This window comes from Monomorium pharaonis, chromosome 11 (assembly GCF_013373865.1).
Source record: "Monomorium pharaonis isolate MP-MQ-018 chromosome 11, ASM1337386v2, whole genome shotgun sequence".
NCBI lineage: Eukaryota > Metazoa > Arthropoda > Insecta > Hymenoptera > Formicidae > Monomorium > Monomorium pharaonis.
The window spans coordinates 14,585,901-14,598,509 of NC_050477.1; the positions used below are offsets into that span (position 1 = coordinate 14,585,901).

General features: G+C 39.4%; 1 protein-coding gene across 5 annotated transcripts in view; it reads right to left on the reverse strand.

The window, feature by feature from the left end:
- The window catches only part of LOC105835543 (potassium voltage-gated channel subfamily H member 8), a 33,354-nt gene that overhangs the window by 18,834 nt on the left and 1,911 nt on the right, over window positions 1-12,609 (reverse strand). For all 5 annotated transcript variants that reach the window (XM_012678940.3, XM_012678941.3, XM_012678938.3 and 2 more), the window contains exons 2-3: window positions 10,239-10,349; window positions 7-240 (exon numbers count right to left, since the gene is read on the reverse strand). In XM_012678940.3, the coding sequence (XP_012534394.1) occupies window positions 7-240; window positions 10,239-10,314 (310 nt within the window). In that variant the 5' untranslated portion in view covers window positions 10,315-10,349. The remainder of the gene's footprint in view (window positions 1-6; window positions 241-10,238; window positions 10,350-12,609) is intronic.

The window sequence follows — 12,609 nt, forward strand, 5'->3', positions numbered from 1 at the left end:
ACTCACCGTTCTTCTTGTAGAAGACAACCTCCATCTTCAACTCCGTCTTGCTCTCGAGGCTCTTGTCGATCATGGCCTTCTCTTCCTCCTTCGTTTCCGGCCCGTAGAGAAACTTGCAAGCGCAACCCTTCTGCATGATTTGCGCTCGCGCGAATCCTGTCAGCTCGCAGAACCCATCGGAGCAGTAGACGATCGGATAGAGCGACGGAACCTGCGCATTTCCCAGTACAAAGTTGCTGTCTGCGAACAGAAATGGAACACGTGTCGAAGATTGATCGCTATTGATGACGATAAAGGCGTTTCAAGGCGCGCGACGCAAAAGTTGTTTGCCGAAAAATGTTTACCGGCAGTTGCTCCATATTACGTGTAAAGGAAATGTCAGAGTGGGGGGATCCAGCGTTATCGTACAGTTTATTAATCCGAGAATTGTGGAGGACCCGCAGTGATTTTCACATCCCATCACCAGCGGGAAAATAAAGCTCAGCGCAGTCATCGTAACTGTATTTATTGTTGCCGATAATTTTTTGGGGGTTTAACTCTTTACTGTTTTAGAAAAAAATATTTAAAAAATCTATCCACAGGGATTTCAAGGATTTCAAAACTTATTCAATTATAGAATAATAAACAATATATGTAGTTAATAACAATTACTTTTAAATTGGGATGTAAAAATATTTCAGGTCATCGCTTGCGTTTGAAAAAAAGTTAGGCGATTACTCTCAAGTTAAATGTAACGTCCACGAAGTTCTCCCTCTTTAATTTTCATCAATGTATCGGGAGAGAAAAAGTTACACGAAGTACTAGTCCTTTTCATCCGATTTAACATTTTTTTTTTTCCGTAAGCAATGTCCTCTTTTATAAATTCTGTTTTAAAATGTGTTTACCCGCGTGCGGGATTTCCCGACGCGAAAGCGCACCTAAAAATCTGACATTTTCATTAAACGCCCCAAAGGAGGATGTAGCTTTTTTTCCCTAGGAGCATATTTTTAGCCGACAGTAATCCCTTCACGGTTCAACCTCCCCCGTTAGTCGTGTTAATTCCTATTTTCCGCGTCGCATGAAGGGTGGCTATAATCATCAAACGACGCTGCCGCCGTTTCCGGATACTTCCTTACGATCGGAACAGACAGTCACACACGGGGACAAAGGGGAGCGCATACACAGGATGTGCATGTCCCGCACTGATAAAGGCGCTCGTGCACGCGTCTCAAAGCTCTTAACCGAAAAAGAAAGGACGCGTAACGTAATACGTTGCGCGTTTCGTTAGGGTAAGAAAACCACGCCACGTTGTTCTTGCGCTTCCGCGTCGGTAAATGCCATAGTCATTTTTTTGTATTTCCATATACACGTTCGCGCGCGAAACGACCTCGTTCTACCGACAAAATTTATGCTTTTGAGGAAACGAGCGCGCGTTCGCAAAACAATATCCGCATTTGCCGTTTGTACATTAGTACAAATGCATCTCGCGAGTTTACGCGCTTTCCGCTTTCGAGCGCTCGCGTCGATGTTGTAACGGGTGAATCTCCGAACAACCGCAGCCATCGTAACATCTCGCTCGTGGGAACGATCACGTCGCAGGTACAATATAGGAGACGCGTTCCCTCGATGCGCCGCGTGGAGAGATAAGGAAAGTGGAAAATTCTTTTCAAGGTCAAGTGCAACGTTTAAAAAAAAAAAAATAGCGTCGCTTTTACCCTTAGAGGCGGCGCGATGACGTCAGAATCATTGACGAAGCCACCGTCCGACGACCCGGATAATTAACTATGCAACGTTTGCATCACGCGTTCCACTTTTTCTCCCGATGCGTCTCTCGATCTATCGGTAGCGGTACAATTAACGCGCGACTTATATAATTCTCGCTTGTTGCATCACAAGCCGCGCCTTGAAAAAAAAAAAATAGAGTGACGCAACGAGAAATGATGCCAGGAGCATTAATTTGCGAGCGCGGTGGTTGCGGCGGTAAATCTATATCGCAAACTACTAAACGATTATTAGCGATAAACGAGTCGTTGAGGGAAAAGTCCCGGGTGTAGTTTCGCCTGATTGCTCCGGAGGCGGTAACACCAAATAATTACGGAGATCCCACGGGGCTTCCGAACTTCGAGGAAATTGCGTGAGTTATGGCCAGAGAGAGAGAGAGAGAGAGAGCGAGAGACTCATCAGGTAAGACAACTAATTGCTCGGTATCAGAGTGAGATTCGTCGCTCCTCCCTCTTCGGCGATTGTTCGCGTATTGACGATCGACGGTTTTTCCTCGGTACCATTTTTACATCCTACACAGGTTTACGAGCGACGTGTTTCTCTACCTCGGAGTAGAAGCGGATTGTTCTCGAGCGCATTTAAAGAGGTAGAAACGTGAGCGGTTTTCTGTATTTCTTGCTTTCGAGAACTCGGTTATTTACACTGCCTTAGTAATCGACGTTTAAATAGGTATAAAGTTGCAAGAAAAAAAAAAGGAGGGTAGATTTCTGCGCTCTACAAGACTACAAAGAAGGAATCGTAAAACAATTTGTGTTCCAAACGTTGTTTTCGCACTCATTAATCCGACGCGCACGGAAGTGTCTCGAATTTCACGGCAGCGTGTAATAGCAGCGCGTATAAATTGTTATTTGTAATTTTCTCGATCCTCCCGCGGTAATCACTTGTTGCAGCCCCGACGGACAATGACGAGGGAATGATTCGTGAAAATTTTTGAGGATCATCCGGTTGATCGTGTAAATTATGAAATTTACAAGCAAAACAGCGGGGATAAAGGTGATTTATTTAACGCGATAAAGGCAAGAATATAAATTTCAACATTTTCGACGACACGGGGGCGCGATTTAATGCTTTCACGGTGTATCCCGGCGGTTTCGATAGCGAGCACCTATACGCGATGAATTTAATTAAAACAATGGTATTAAGGCTAATTATGGTAAATTATCATGAATATAGAGGGAATAGCACGCGATACGCTCGTACGAGGCGCATTCGTTGCTATTATATCTACTGCAGTCACGTTCCCTGTTGTCTTTGGCTCATAGAATATTTCGCGGATTAAAATATACGTGACGTTCAGCCGAAAATAATATTACTTCGCGCAGTTTTAGTCGCGTGTCAATGCTTAATCGCCACATAATCATGGTCATTATTGTAGATTATATGGGATCACGGGGAACACGTAAGGTATACGGATACTCGACGACCTTGCGAGCTTCGTCACGTTCCCCGGATTTAGTTGCAAGCGAATTTTCGAACAGAAATAATTTAATATGATAATTTTGTAGCCAATGTCTCTACCCTCGATTTACATAGAAGGCGTTCCGGTTGAAATTTTTCGGAATTCGCTCGTTATCGCGACATTTCGCTCTTCCGAAGCAGCGACGAAGGAGAAAGATCGCGGAAGATTGGCGAATCGCGCACGACGGTTGGCGGTAAGTACTCGTTTCATATTTATACGATATCGTTCGACGTGGATGACACCGTCACGGTTATGTATCCGCAGATTGAAACGCAAAGTGGCGAGACGTTGAAACTTGGCCGAGGCAATCTAACTTGGCCCAATACTCATCTCCGAGTTTACAAAGCGATAGTCGTATTCTTGCCCTGCCAATGTTCTCGCGAGGTTAAAACGCATTATCAGCGTCGACCGCGGGTCGATATTATATATGTATACGTACAAGCCTCTTCGATATTGCACGAACACGGTTATTGACCTGCCCAAAGGAGAGCTGCCTATTGTTTTCCGCGTTATGTGCGCGCGCGTTGCATCTCCGGCGGTTGCATCTGCAGCGAAATGCAGTGCGTTGCAGATGTTGATCATAAGCGAGTAATAGATTTACATTTTATGCAGTTCACCCCCCGAGTGTTGGAAATGAAGCAATGGCGGCACTTTCGACGTACATCTATTAAGAAACTCTCTTAGTTGTAATACAATTTACTATAACACGATTATACGAGGCGGTCACGGCGCATTTTCCATTACGACTTCTTTAGAATAATACTCGGTACAGGTCGCGAATATATATATATATATATATATATTTATATATATATATTACATCACTGCAATACACAAAAGAGTATTGCAAAGTCGGAAATCGGTTTTAATTAAGTGTTTAGATAACTATTCGCGCCCCGATCTTTTCACATCAAAGTTTTTTTTCGTATTTTTTAAATTTATATATTATATTTGCATAAAAGCAGCTACGTTTTATATATTTGATTTTTATGAAATATTTAACAATGTTTTAAATGCCGAACACATTGTTCAGATGAGTTATTCGGTTATAAAACATCAAACGATGTTATTATTAAATACCGGAAAATATATTTCCCTCGATATAATGTAGGGCTTTTGCTTCTACAAAGTATTGTGACGTACAAATCTTTTCGCTTATCAAGGTAATTTCGAGGGTGGCAGAAAGATTTATTATTCAAGTAAGTTTATTACTAACGATACCGGTAACTTAGCAATCTCTGCCAAGGGGAGCGACGAATGGCTGGTTTTAATCACAAAAATTCGAACACGAGGGATCGGAAAGATAGATATAAAGTGACAAACACATATCTACATATTTGTGGTTTAAATCGATTTCATTTTTCATCGTCGTGCCATCGTAAATTTTTCAAATAACCCGAGATTTCACGCGATCTCATTCACAATCGTGTTTAATAAATCTTAACTACATACTGTGGTCAGCATGTAGTATGCGTAATCAAAAAGAATGATAAAAAAGGATAATATTACTAGTAAATAATATAAAGCGAGTACCTGTACATTGTAACATTTCTCATTTCTCTCTCTCTCTCTCTCTCTCTCTCTCTCTTTCTCTCTCTAAATTAGATAAAATAAGATATATAAACCGCGACAGAAAAATATTTCGAAAGAAAAGATAAAACAAAAGTTTTAGGGCTTCGAGAGGAACGTTACTGCTAATGGTTTAACATCGAATGGCCATTTGTAAACATTATTTATTCGATAAAGAAACAGAGGCAATATTTATCATCAGTCGAAAATCGAAGGTATTCTCTCCCAAAACAGAAAATAGCTTTTACCCAAACTCTACGGTGTTTTGCGCGATAATCTTAGTTTTTCCCCTGACAGGGGAGAAAATGGGCTCTCCCTTTTGCATTACAATGTTTTCTCGACGCGAATATCAAAAGATTAACCTTGGGAACCGTTACGAGACCTAAAGCCTATGGGATCTCGTATGACCAACTTTGTTCGCTGATATCACCATATATATTTCATGGAATCCTTTTGGGAAGGGAAAAAAAAACAGGGAAAATTCGCTTAGCGACGAATAAATACGAATGAGAACAATATCTGTAAATAATGAATGCAATAAATAGCGAATGCTTTTAATTCAAGTTTAATTGCGAAGTTTAAACATATATAGCCTAGCTACGAAGTTGTTTCACTTCCTTCACAAATTTCTTTCCATTCATTTGTCATTAAATAGAAAACGGAAAAAATAACTTCTAGAACTGCGATCTTCTATTAATTGAATTAGTCGTTTTAAATTATTTTCATAATTGTTTTGTCATTGAACGTTATAGTTTGTCATTGTATCGATAACGAAAGGGCGGATAAGTGCGTGCATCATTCTGTGGTTATCTATCTGCGTCAGTACCCATTATTATTTACGATAAGATACGAGCTATCCATATTTAGTAATCATCATTATCCCCGTCGCTTGGATCGATACGTCGCTTGAATCGATTATTCATGTGCCCTCTCTATTCATCAAAGGAATAGATTAACATAAAAGGGAGATTGAGATACCTTTCAAACACATTACAACAGATATATGTATAATAAATACGTAAAGCTGAATTTACCTTGGCGCAAACTTTTCGCTCGTGTATTAATTATATCGCAACTTTGTAAGAGTAGTATTTCATACGCGCCTTGCAAATGCGCCAGGCGCATATTCGCCGTTGTTTACATGTAGTTCTCAAAGTTCTTGATTGACGTACGATATGCGGCAAAATCGTACTTCCGTTGAAATATTCCACTTTAATTTTAGCACAGTGCTGGCATCGGTCACGATTTTCTTAAGGAATTTTAACGTTTCTGTACCTATTATATTTATGGTATTTCCGAAATGTAACGAGGCAAATTCAATACATCCGCAAAGAAGTTAAAATGTCTACAAGAGTTATTGCGTAAACATTGTCCAATGTATTTGAATTAAAATATATGTCACAACGTTTACGTGGTTCTTACAGGCATTTTAATTTCTTTACTAATTTATTCGCAGGGCTTAATACACTGATTAAGTTAATTTCAATAGTCATACTGATCTTTTGTTTAGCAATTCATGCCCGACGACTCTTTTGACATTTCTGTTGGACGTTAAGTGTCAGTTCTTTAGACTTGTTGAATGTTGCTTAATTTTTATAAGATGTGCTTGACTTTCATTTATTCCTTTTTGTTGCAATAATGCAATGAAAATGACATTCTTCAGCCTCATTACGTAACCGCAATCAACAATGTTTAAGATGTTAAGAGAAAGTAACATCTAGCGCCTTAGGGAAACAAGCATTATACTTAACATAAATTATTTAATTTTACGCGATCTCTCAGGCTTTTAAGTTTGCCGCCACTTGCCGGAAGCACTCTGTACAAGACACATAATTGGAGATTACTAAGTTATATTTCATCAGTGTAATCACGCGAGATATTTCCGACGTTTACTACCACCAGACTCAAAAGTTTCGTATTACAACGGTATCAATGTTTGCTTTCATCGAATGTTTTTGTTCTTAAATTTTCATCGATCACAAAACTCGAAATACACACGGAATATTCCGGATGCAAAATGCTTAAAGAGCGATTTGTGCCCGTTATCAAAAAAAAAAAATAATAATAAACGGGAAATGTCGTTGCGTCGTCTCGCGTTCGTGCGCGAACGAGAGACGCAAGTTATCGCGGCAATTAGTCACCTGCTGCAACAGGAGACTTTGAGCACACGTGGAAACGCAATGCACAAAGCGTCGAAAATTAACGTCGCGACAGTATCGTACGCGTCATGGCGCGTAAATAGCGGAACTTTTTGATGTAGAAGGTAATACATGCAGCTTGAAATTCAGTGCTCTCGCACGTCGTAGCGTCGGTGTCGCGTAACGTGCGTATAACGTCCAAACATTGTGACAGCTATAGTGATTCGAGAGTGGATACGATCCGAGGACCGTATAAACTGTTGAAAGTTGGAAACCGCTGCAGAGATACGTATTGGCCGCATCTCTCTCTCTCTCTCTCTCTCTCTCTCTCTCTCTCTCTCTCTGTGCACCTATCTCCTTTATGACACTCGGATTCCCATGTGTCTTTAAAGTGTTCTTCAAAACTCGAGCATCATGGCGCGTGCGTGTTCCAATTATCGTCAATTATTTTCGCGTAACGTTTATATATAAAGCGGTAAAAACAGCGGTGGCGCGATCGCAAATAAACTCCATTCATCTTTTACGACCTCTTGTCGTGTGCATTCCTGCAGATATAGCCGTTTTCGAAATTGGAACAAACGGCTACGGGGATAACTTATAATAAATGGACGCGTATGTATATTCAATCAATATTTGAGTGTTGAGGTTTGACTGCATACGTATGCGTGCGAACGCGCCGTGTGTGCACGCGCGCTGAGAAAATAATAGGATTTATCGGTATTTGAACAGTAGAGCTTCGGATAAAAAAAAATTTTCGCTCCGCGATCCTTTGGTACACACCGGCTGAATGTTAAAAATCAATGAAATAGAAATTTTCACCACCCGTTTGAACCGTATCGGATTTATGATGGAGTAACTAAGCCGCCATTCGTATAGTTCCCGATAGAATACGCGCAGCCTTCTTCTTTTTCCACAATGTTGTAGCACACAATTACAATTTGATCAATAATAGCTTGTAATTACACACCGTGACGTTCTACTTTTCACCAGAATTGATCTGAAGCGTAAAGAAGCGAATAATAAATTGATAATATATAATTATATGTGTATTGTAATAAATTACTAATAATTAAAATCAAACGATATTAAAGTCTTTCCAAATAACGACGTGCACATGGGATATCCTGTCAGATGTGTATCAGACATTTAAACGCACATTCATAGAGCAGGTAAATACGTAAACAAAGTGCATTTATATTTTGTAATTGATATGCAATAAACGTAATGTGTACTTGCAACAATGACCATATGCATTACTTCCCTTTGTTTTCGCGAACAGAATTTTCCGACGCAAAAGCACCGTACACACGCGTGCATACACAAAATTTCCTATTGCGCATTTAATAATTGCCATTCACAAACAGCTGCATTCGGATTTCACAAGTCACATGATACATTGACGACGATATCGGGCATCGCGATATGAAAGCATGCGTTTTCAGCGATGAAAGGATATACGTTACTCGCGCGCATTTGTATGATCGAAAATGAATAAGTTTGAAAACGCTGAATCGATTCGCGTGGCGCCGATGCTGAATTAATATTGCATGCCGCCTTTGTCGGCGAGGGGGCGGAAAAACGCGCGGCGAGACCCATGGGTCGGCGGACGCCAAGTTTATCATCGTGTTCCTTGACGAGGGGGAGGATCGCCTAACTGCACCGTCGAGCGCGTGCACCGAGCGTAATACGACGTCGCTATAACAATAGAACGAGAAACACAAACGCGAAACATTTTCAATTTCAAAGGGATAGGCACGGGAGGAAGCCGCAAAGGAATAAGAAAATAATTGCGCAATTACTTAGTATGCGCGACGACTAGATCCCGGGACAAATAAAAGGGGGCAAAAATTGCAGAGCAAAAAGGAACACGGGAATAAATAGGAGTGTAGTCGAATTGATGTAGCCGATGCAGCGAATGTTTAATCAATAGATGCGCGCAATTATACTGTATGGAGAGCTGAATGCAAAATTAAAATTTGCCCTTCGCCGTCGAGTAGGATTTCTCGATGTCACCGACAAAAAAAAAGGAAGGAGGGAGAGGAGAACGCCGATATTTATTAAGAGCGCAATTCGTTTAAGACGACGAGGTTGGCGATCTGCCGTCCACTTCTTATAATTAGATTTCTCTTGGCTCTAAGAGACCAAAGTTTACCATTGCCGCCGCACAAAAGTTAGACGTTAACTAACTTGTTTACGGCTTCACAGAGAATAACGGCGGGTGGATAGAGGCAGGAGATTCGTACGAACAAGCAATCGAAACGGAACGTCGGATAACCCGCGGGCGGCGTGCGGGAATTGCCGATGGCCGTGTCGGCCGGCGCGCAAAAATCCGCGGCGAATAATCTCGGGGTGGAGGAGTATTTCTCGTGAGCAATTCCTTTAAATCGGGCGACGACGGCGTTGCTGTGGCAACCGCTGCTGACTCTGAAAAAGTCCGGGAAAAGTCATCGCGTTTCGCAACCGGAGCGAAAGGGAAAAATCACCGGTCCCCCTCTCGGTTTAACGAGAGAGCGGATGGGACATTTTGTGGATTCGGCCACGATCCGCGCGCGCGTTATAATCCCGATGCCATGCGTCACCTGGCCTATCGGCACCGACCGACGCCTCCTACGCCTCTCGCATCGTTAATGTCTCCGCAGTTAATGCCGATGCACGCATAGAGGCATTAGGGAAAGCCGCGTGATACAGGGACATTAGCATTATAGGCTCCGGTTGGGACGATAAACCTCGACATGAAACTGAATAGGTTTAACCTAAAGCGTGGCGTTTATAATACAAGAGAGAGAGGGAGAGAGATTTCGGTATATTAATTTTGTGTTACACATTACACTTTGTTTCTCGCAAAACGTCCTAATACGTTTTCGCAAAATTGCACAAGCGCCGGAGACGACGTAAGGCGATACCGTATCGGTTTTTTTTTTTCTTTTCGCATCCCCAGGAACATGCAGAGAGGGGACTTGGGGAGCGCGACCCTCAGCGTATGGGGATCAAAGTTAATCGAAAGAACGACTGACGACTGTACGTCGTGCTCCCCGCGGTGCCGGCCTAAGTCCACCGCACTTTTTACCTCTTAGAAAAAGTTTCGCGGATAAAGTTTTCCCTGCGATTTAACGAGGTTGAATCACAGCGCGGGTTCTTACAGCGATAACTTACAACTTTGATTCGCGAAAATTAATAAAAGAAGGGGAAGAGTTAATGAGTACACGCCCCACCGCCGGAGGGCGAAATCTTCCCGCAGTTTGTTCTACTTGCGAGCGACGTTTAATAATAACGTCAAAGACACAATTAAGTATAGACAAAAAAGTACTTACGGGTTCCATCGAAGCGAGTCGCGATAGTGTCCAAGAAAGTATTCTGTGGAGCGAGGAGGCCCTTCCTGACCGGCATTGAGGCCGCTCCACCGCGCTGTTAAGCGCACAAACCTGTGTAAATACATAAATTATTTGCATATACCGCACGGGCAATTACGTTTCATTTACAAAATATACACGTATACTCAGCGAGAAATAATAATGGAATCAAAACATTGAATCAAGGTAGAATCAGTTCGACATTGAAACCATCCAATCGACAATTTAATGTCGAGAATGGATAAAAAATTATTTCTTGCTAGATAAAAACAAAAGTTTACAAATTAATATGTGAAAATGATAGTTTTGTTGACGTCAAAATTTCGCTATGTACAAAATAATTTTGAAGATAATTTTATTAAGCCATCAAAATAATTATGCACTCAAACGTGAGAAATATTGCAAACAGTTTTGACGTTCTGAAAACCAGCTTGATGTATTTTTAGCAAAATTTTTTAATATTTTAGTGAAAACTGTTCTTTCCATGTAAAGACGCAAAAATGTCACAGCGATATTACTTCACGGTTTTTTTAGCAAAATTTTTCAGCAAATGTTTAATTTCATCTCCATGCAATACAAAGTATTTACGGAAATATACGATTTATTGTAGAACACCATAAGTCAATATCATTCGAATCTCCCTATTACCAGACAAAGTGCCATTGTAATGCGCGTTGCTGAGTTCCGAGCTGATACAATAAATATTTTCTAGAACTAATCCAATCGTCTCTATTTTCCTGCAGTCCAGAAATCATTGACCGTCCGTGAATAACCGGGTTACACTATTGCGTCTTGCATATCTCGGAAATATATGTATATGCAAATTAGTTGTGCTCGCGTTATCATTATCCACCTCGGGGTATTCATGTATTTAGTTAATTAATTATAAATTCAATTGAGATACAAAAACTATTCGTATGATTATTCATAGGATTTGTTTACTAGTAATCACGAGTGAATCATAAAATATATATAAAACGTATGTATACAAATATACGTATATGTATGCACAGAATAAAAGAACATTTTTATTTGGAGGATATTTTTCCCATACAGTAAAATGTAACTGAGATATAATCAGATATCTTTGTGCTTACAATTTTAAATCAATTTTTTGATATCTTATGTCAGATATTCATAAAATTCCGCAGGACATCATTACTCGATATTACGTATTGCCTGTAAAAGGATATCTCTGCAACATTTGCATATAATATAGTCGGTATTAACAGTTGAACATTTTATTTTATTTAAGTTTGCTTCATGTTTATTTTGAGATATATTTTGTAAGTAATGAGATTATTCAAACAACATATTAAGATAAACTTTAATGTATTTCAAATATAAGAATTAGAGATAAGATTAAACATAAAAATCAAATGTCACATCTGAGAAATCAATTAAATATTTAAAATTATCATGACTTTTTAGTGTTTTGAAGATATCTCAGAAGATAAAATTGACAGTGCTATGCGACAGATATTCCGACATGTAGATATTTTCAAGTTGTATGTATATTTTACTTTATGGTTTACTTTCGAAAAGTATATCAAAACATTGAAATGAGGTTATATAGCCTTAAACAGATGCAATTTGTTTCTGTAAAGAAATTTTGTGTGATTTTATCAAGAAAAATGTATTATTATTATTTAACAATTTTTATGAGTCAAGAAGCAAAAATATCGGATAGAAAAAAAACATCTCTAAGCTAAGAAATTAAAATGTTTTAATCATCGATATAGAGCACGGACTGCGTCATCCATATTTTATTCATATGTGAAACTGGGTTCAGAAAAATGAGCGAGATGGGATGTAGCCACCAATAGCTCCGTTTTCATTTATGATACTAATTGTTAAGACCAGAAAAGACAGATATTGGCCGCAATGTCTCTGTCCTTTTTCACATTGAGACTCACTTTCGACTTGTGTTGCGAAGTCCACGGTCTATGTCAATGGTTTTAATACTATTTTTATCAAAACAACTGTAATTGGACTCTTTAGACAACTATAACATCAAAATAAAAATATAATATTTTGATAAAATTTAAGATTATGTATCAAATACTTTAAGAAAGAAATGTTCAATACTATAAAATGTTTCTTCTGTGTAATATTAAATTTTATAGCTTGGTTATATTAGGTATACACTTACATGCTTTTTTATTTATCTCGAGTTTTTTTATTTACATTGTTTGTTATTGATTACTAGTATTACACATAAGTTAAGGTTCTTGAAAGAATAATTCACATTTTAATTTGTTTAAATTTTTTCCAGATGAAAGTATTTTTAAAAATATAGATGCCTGATCTTCATGTAATCAAGGCATTCTTG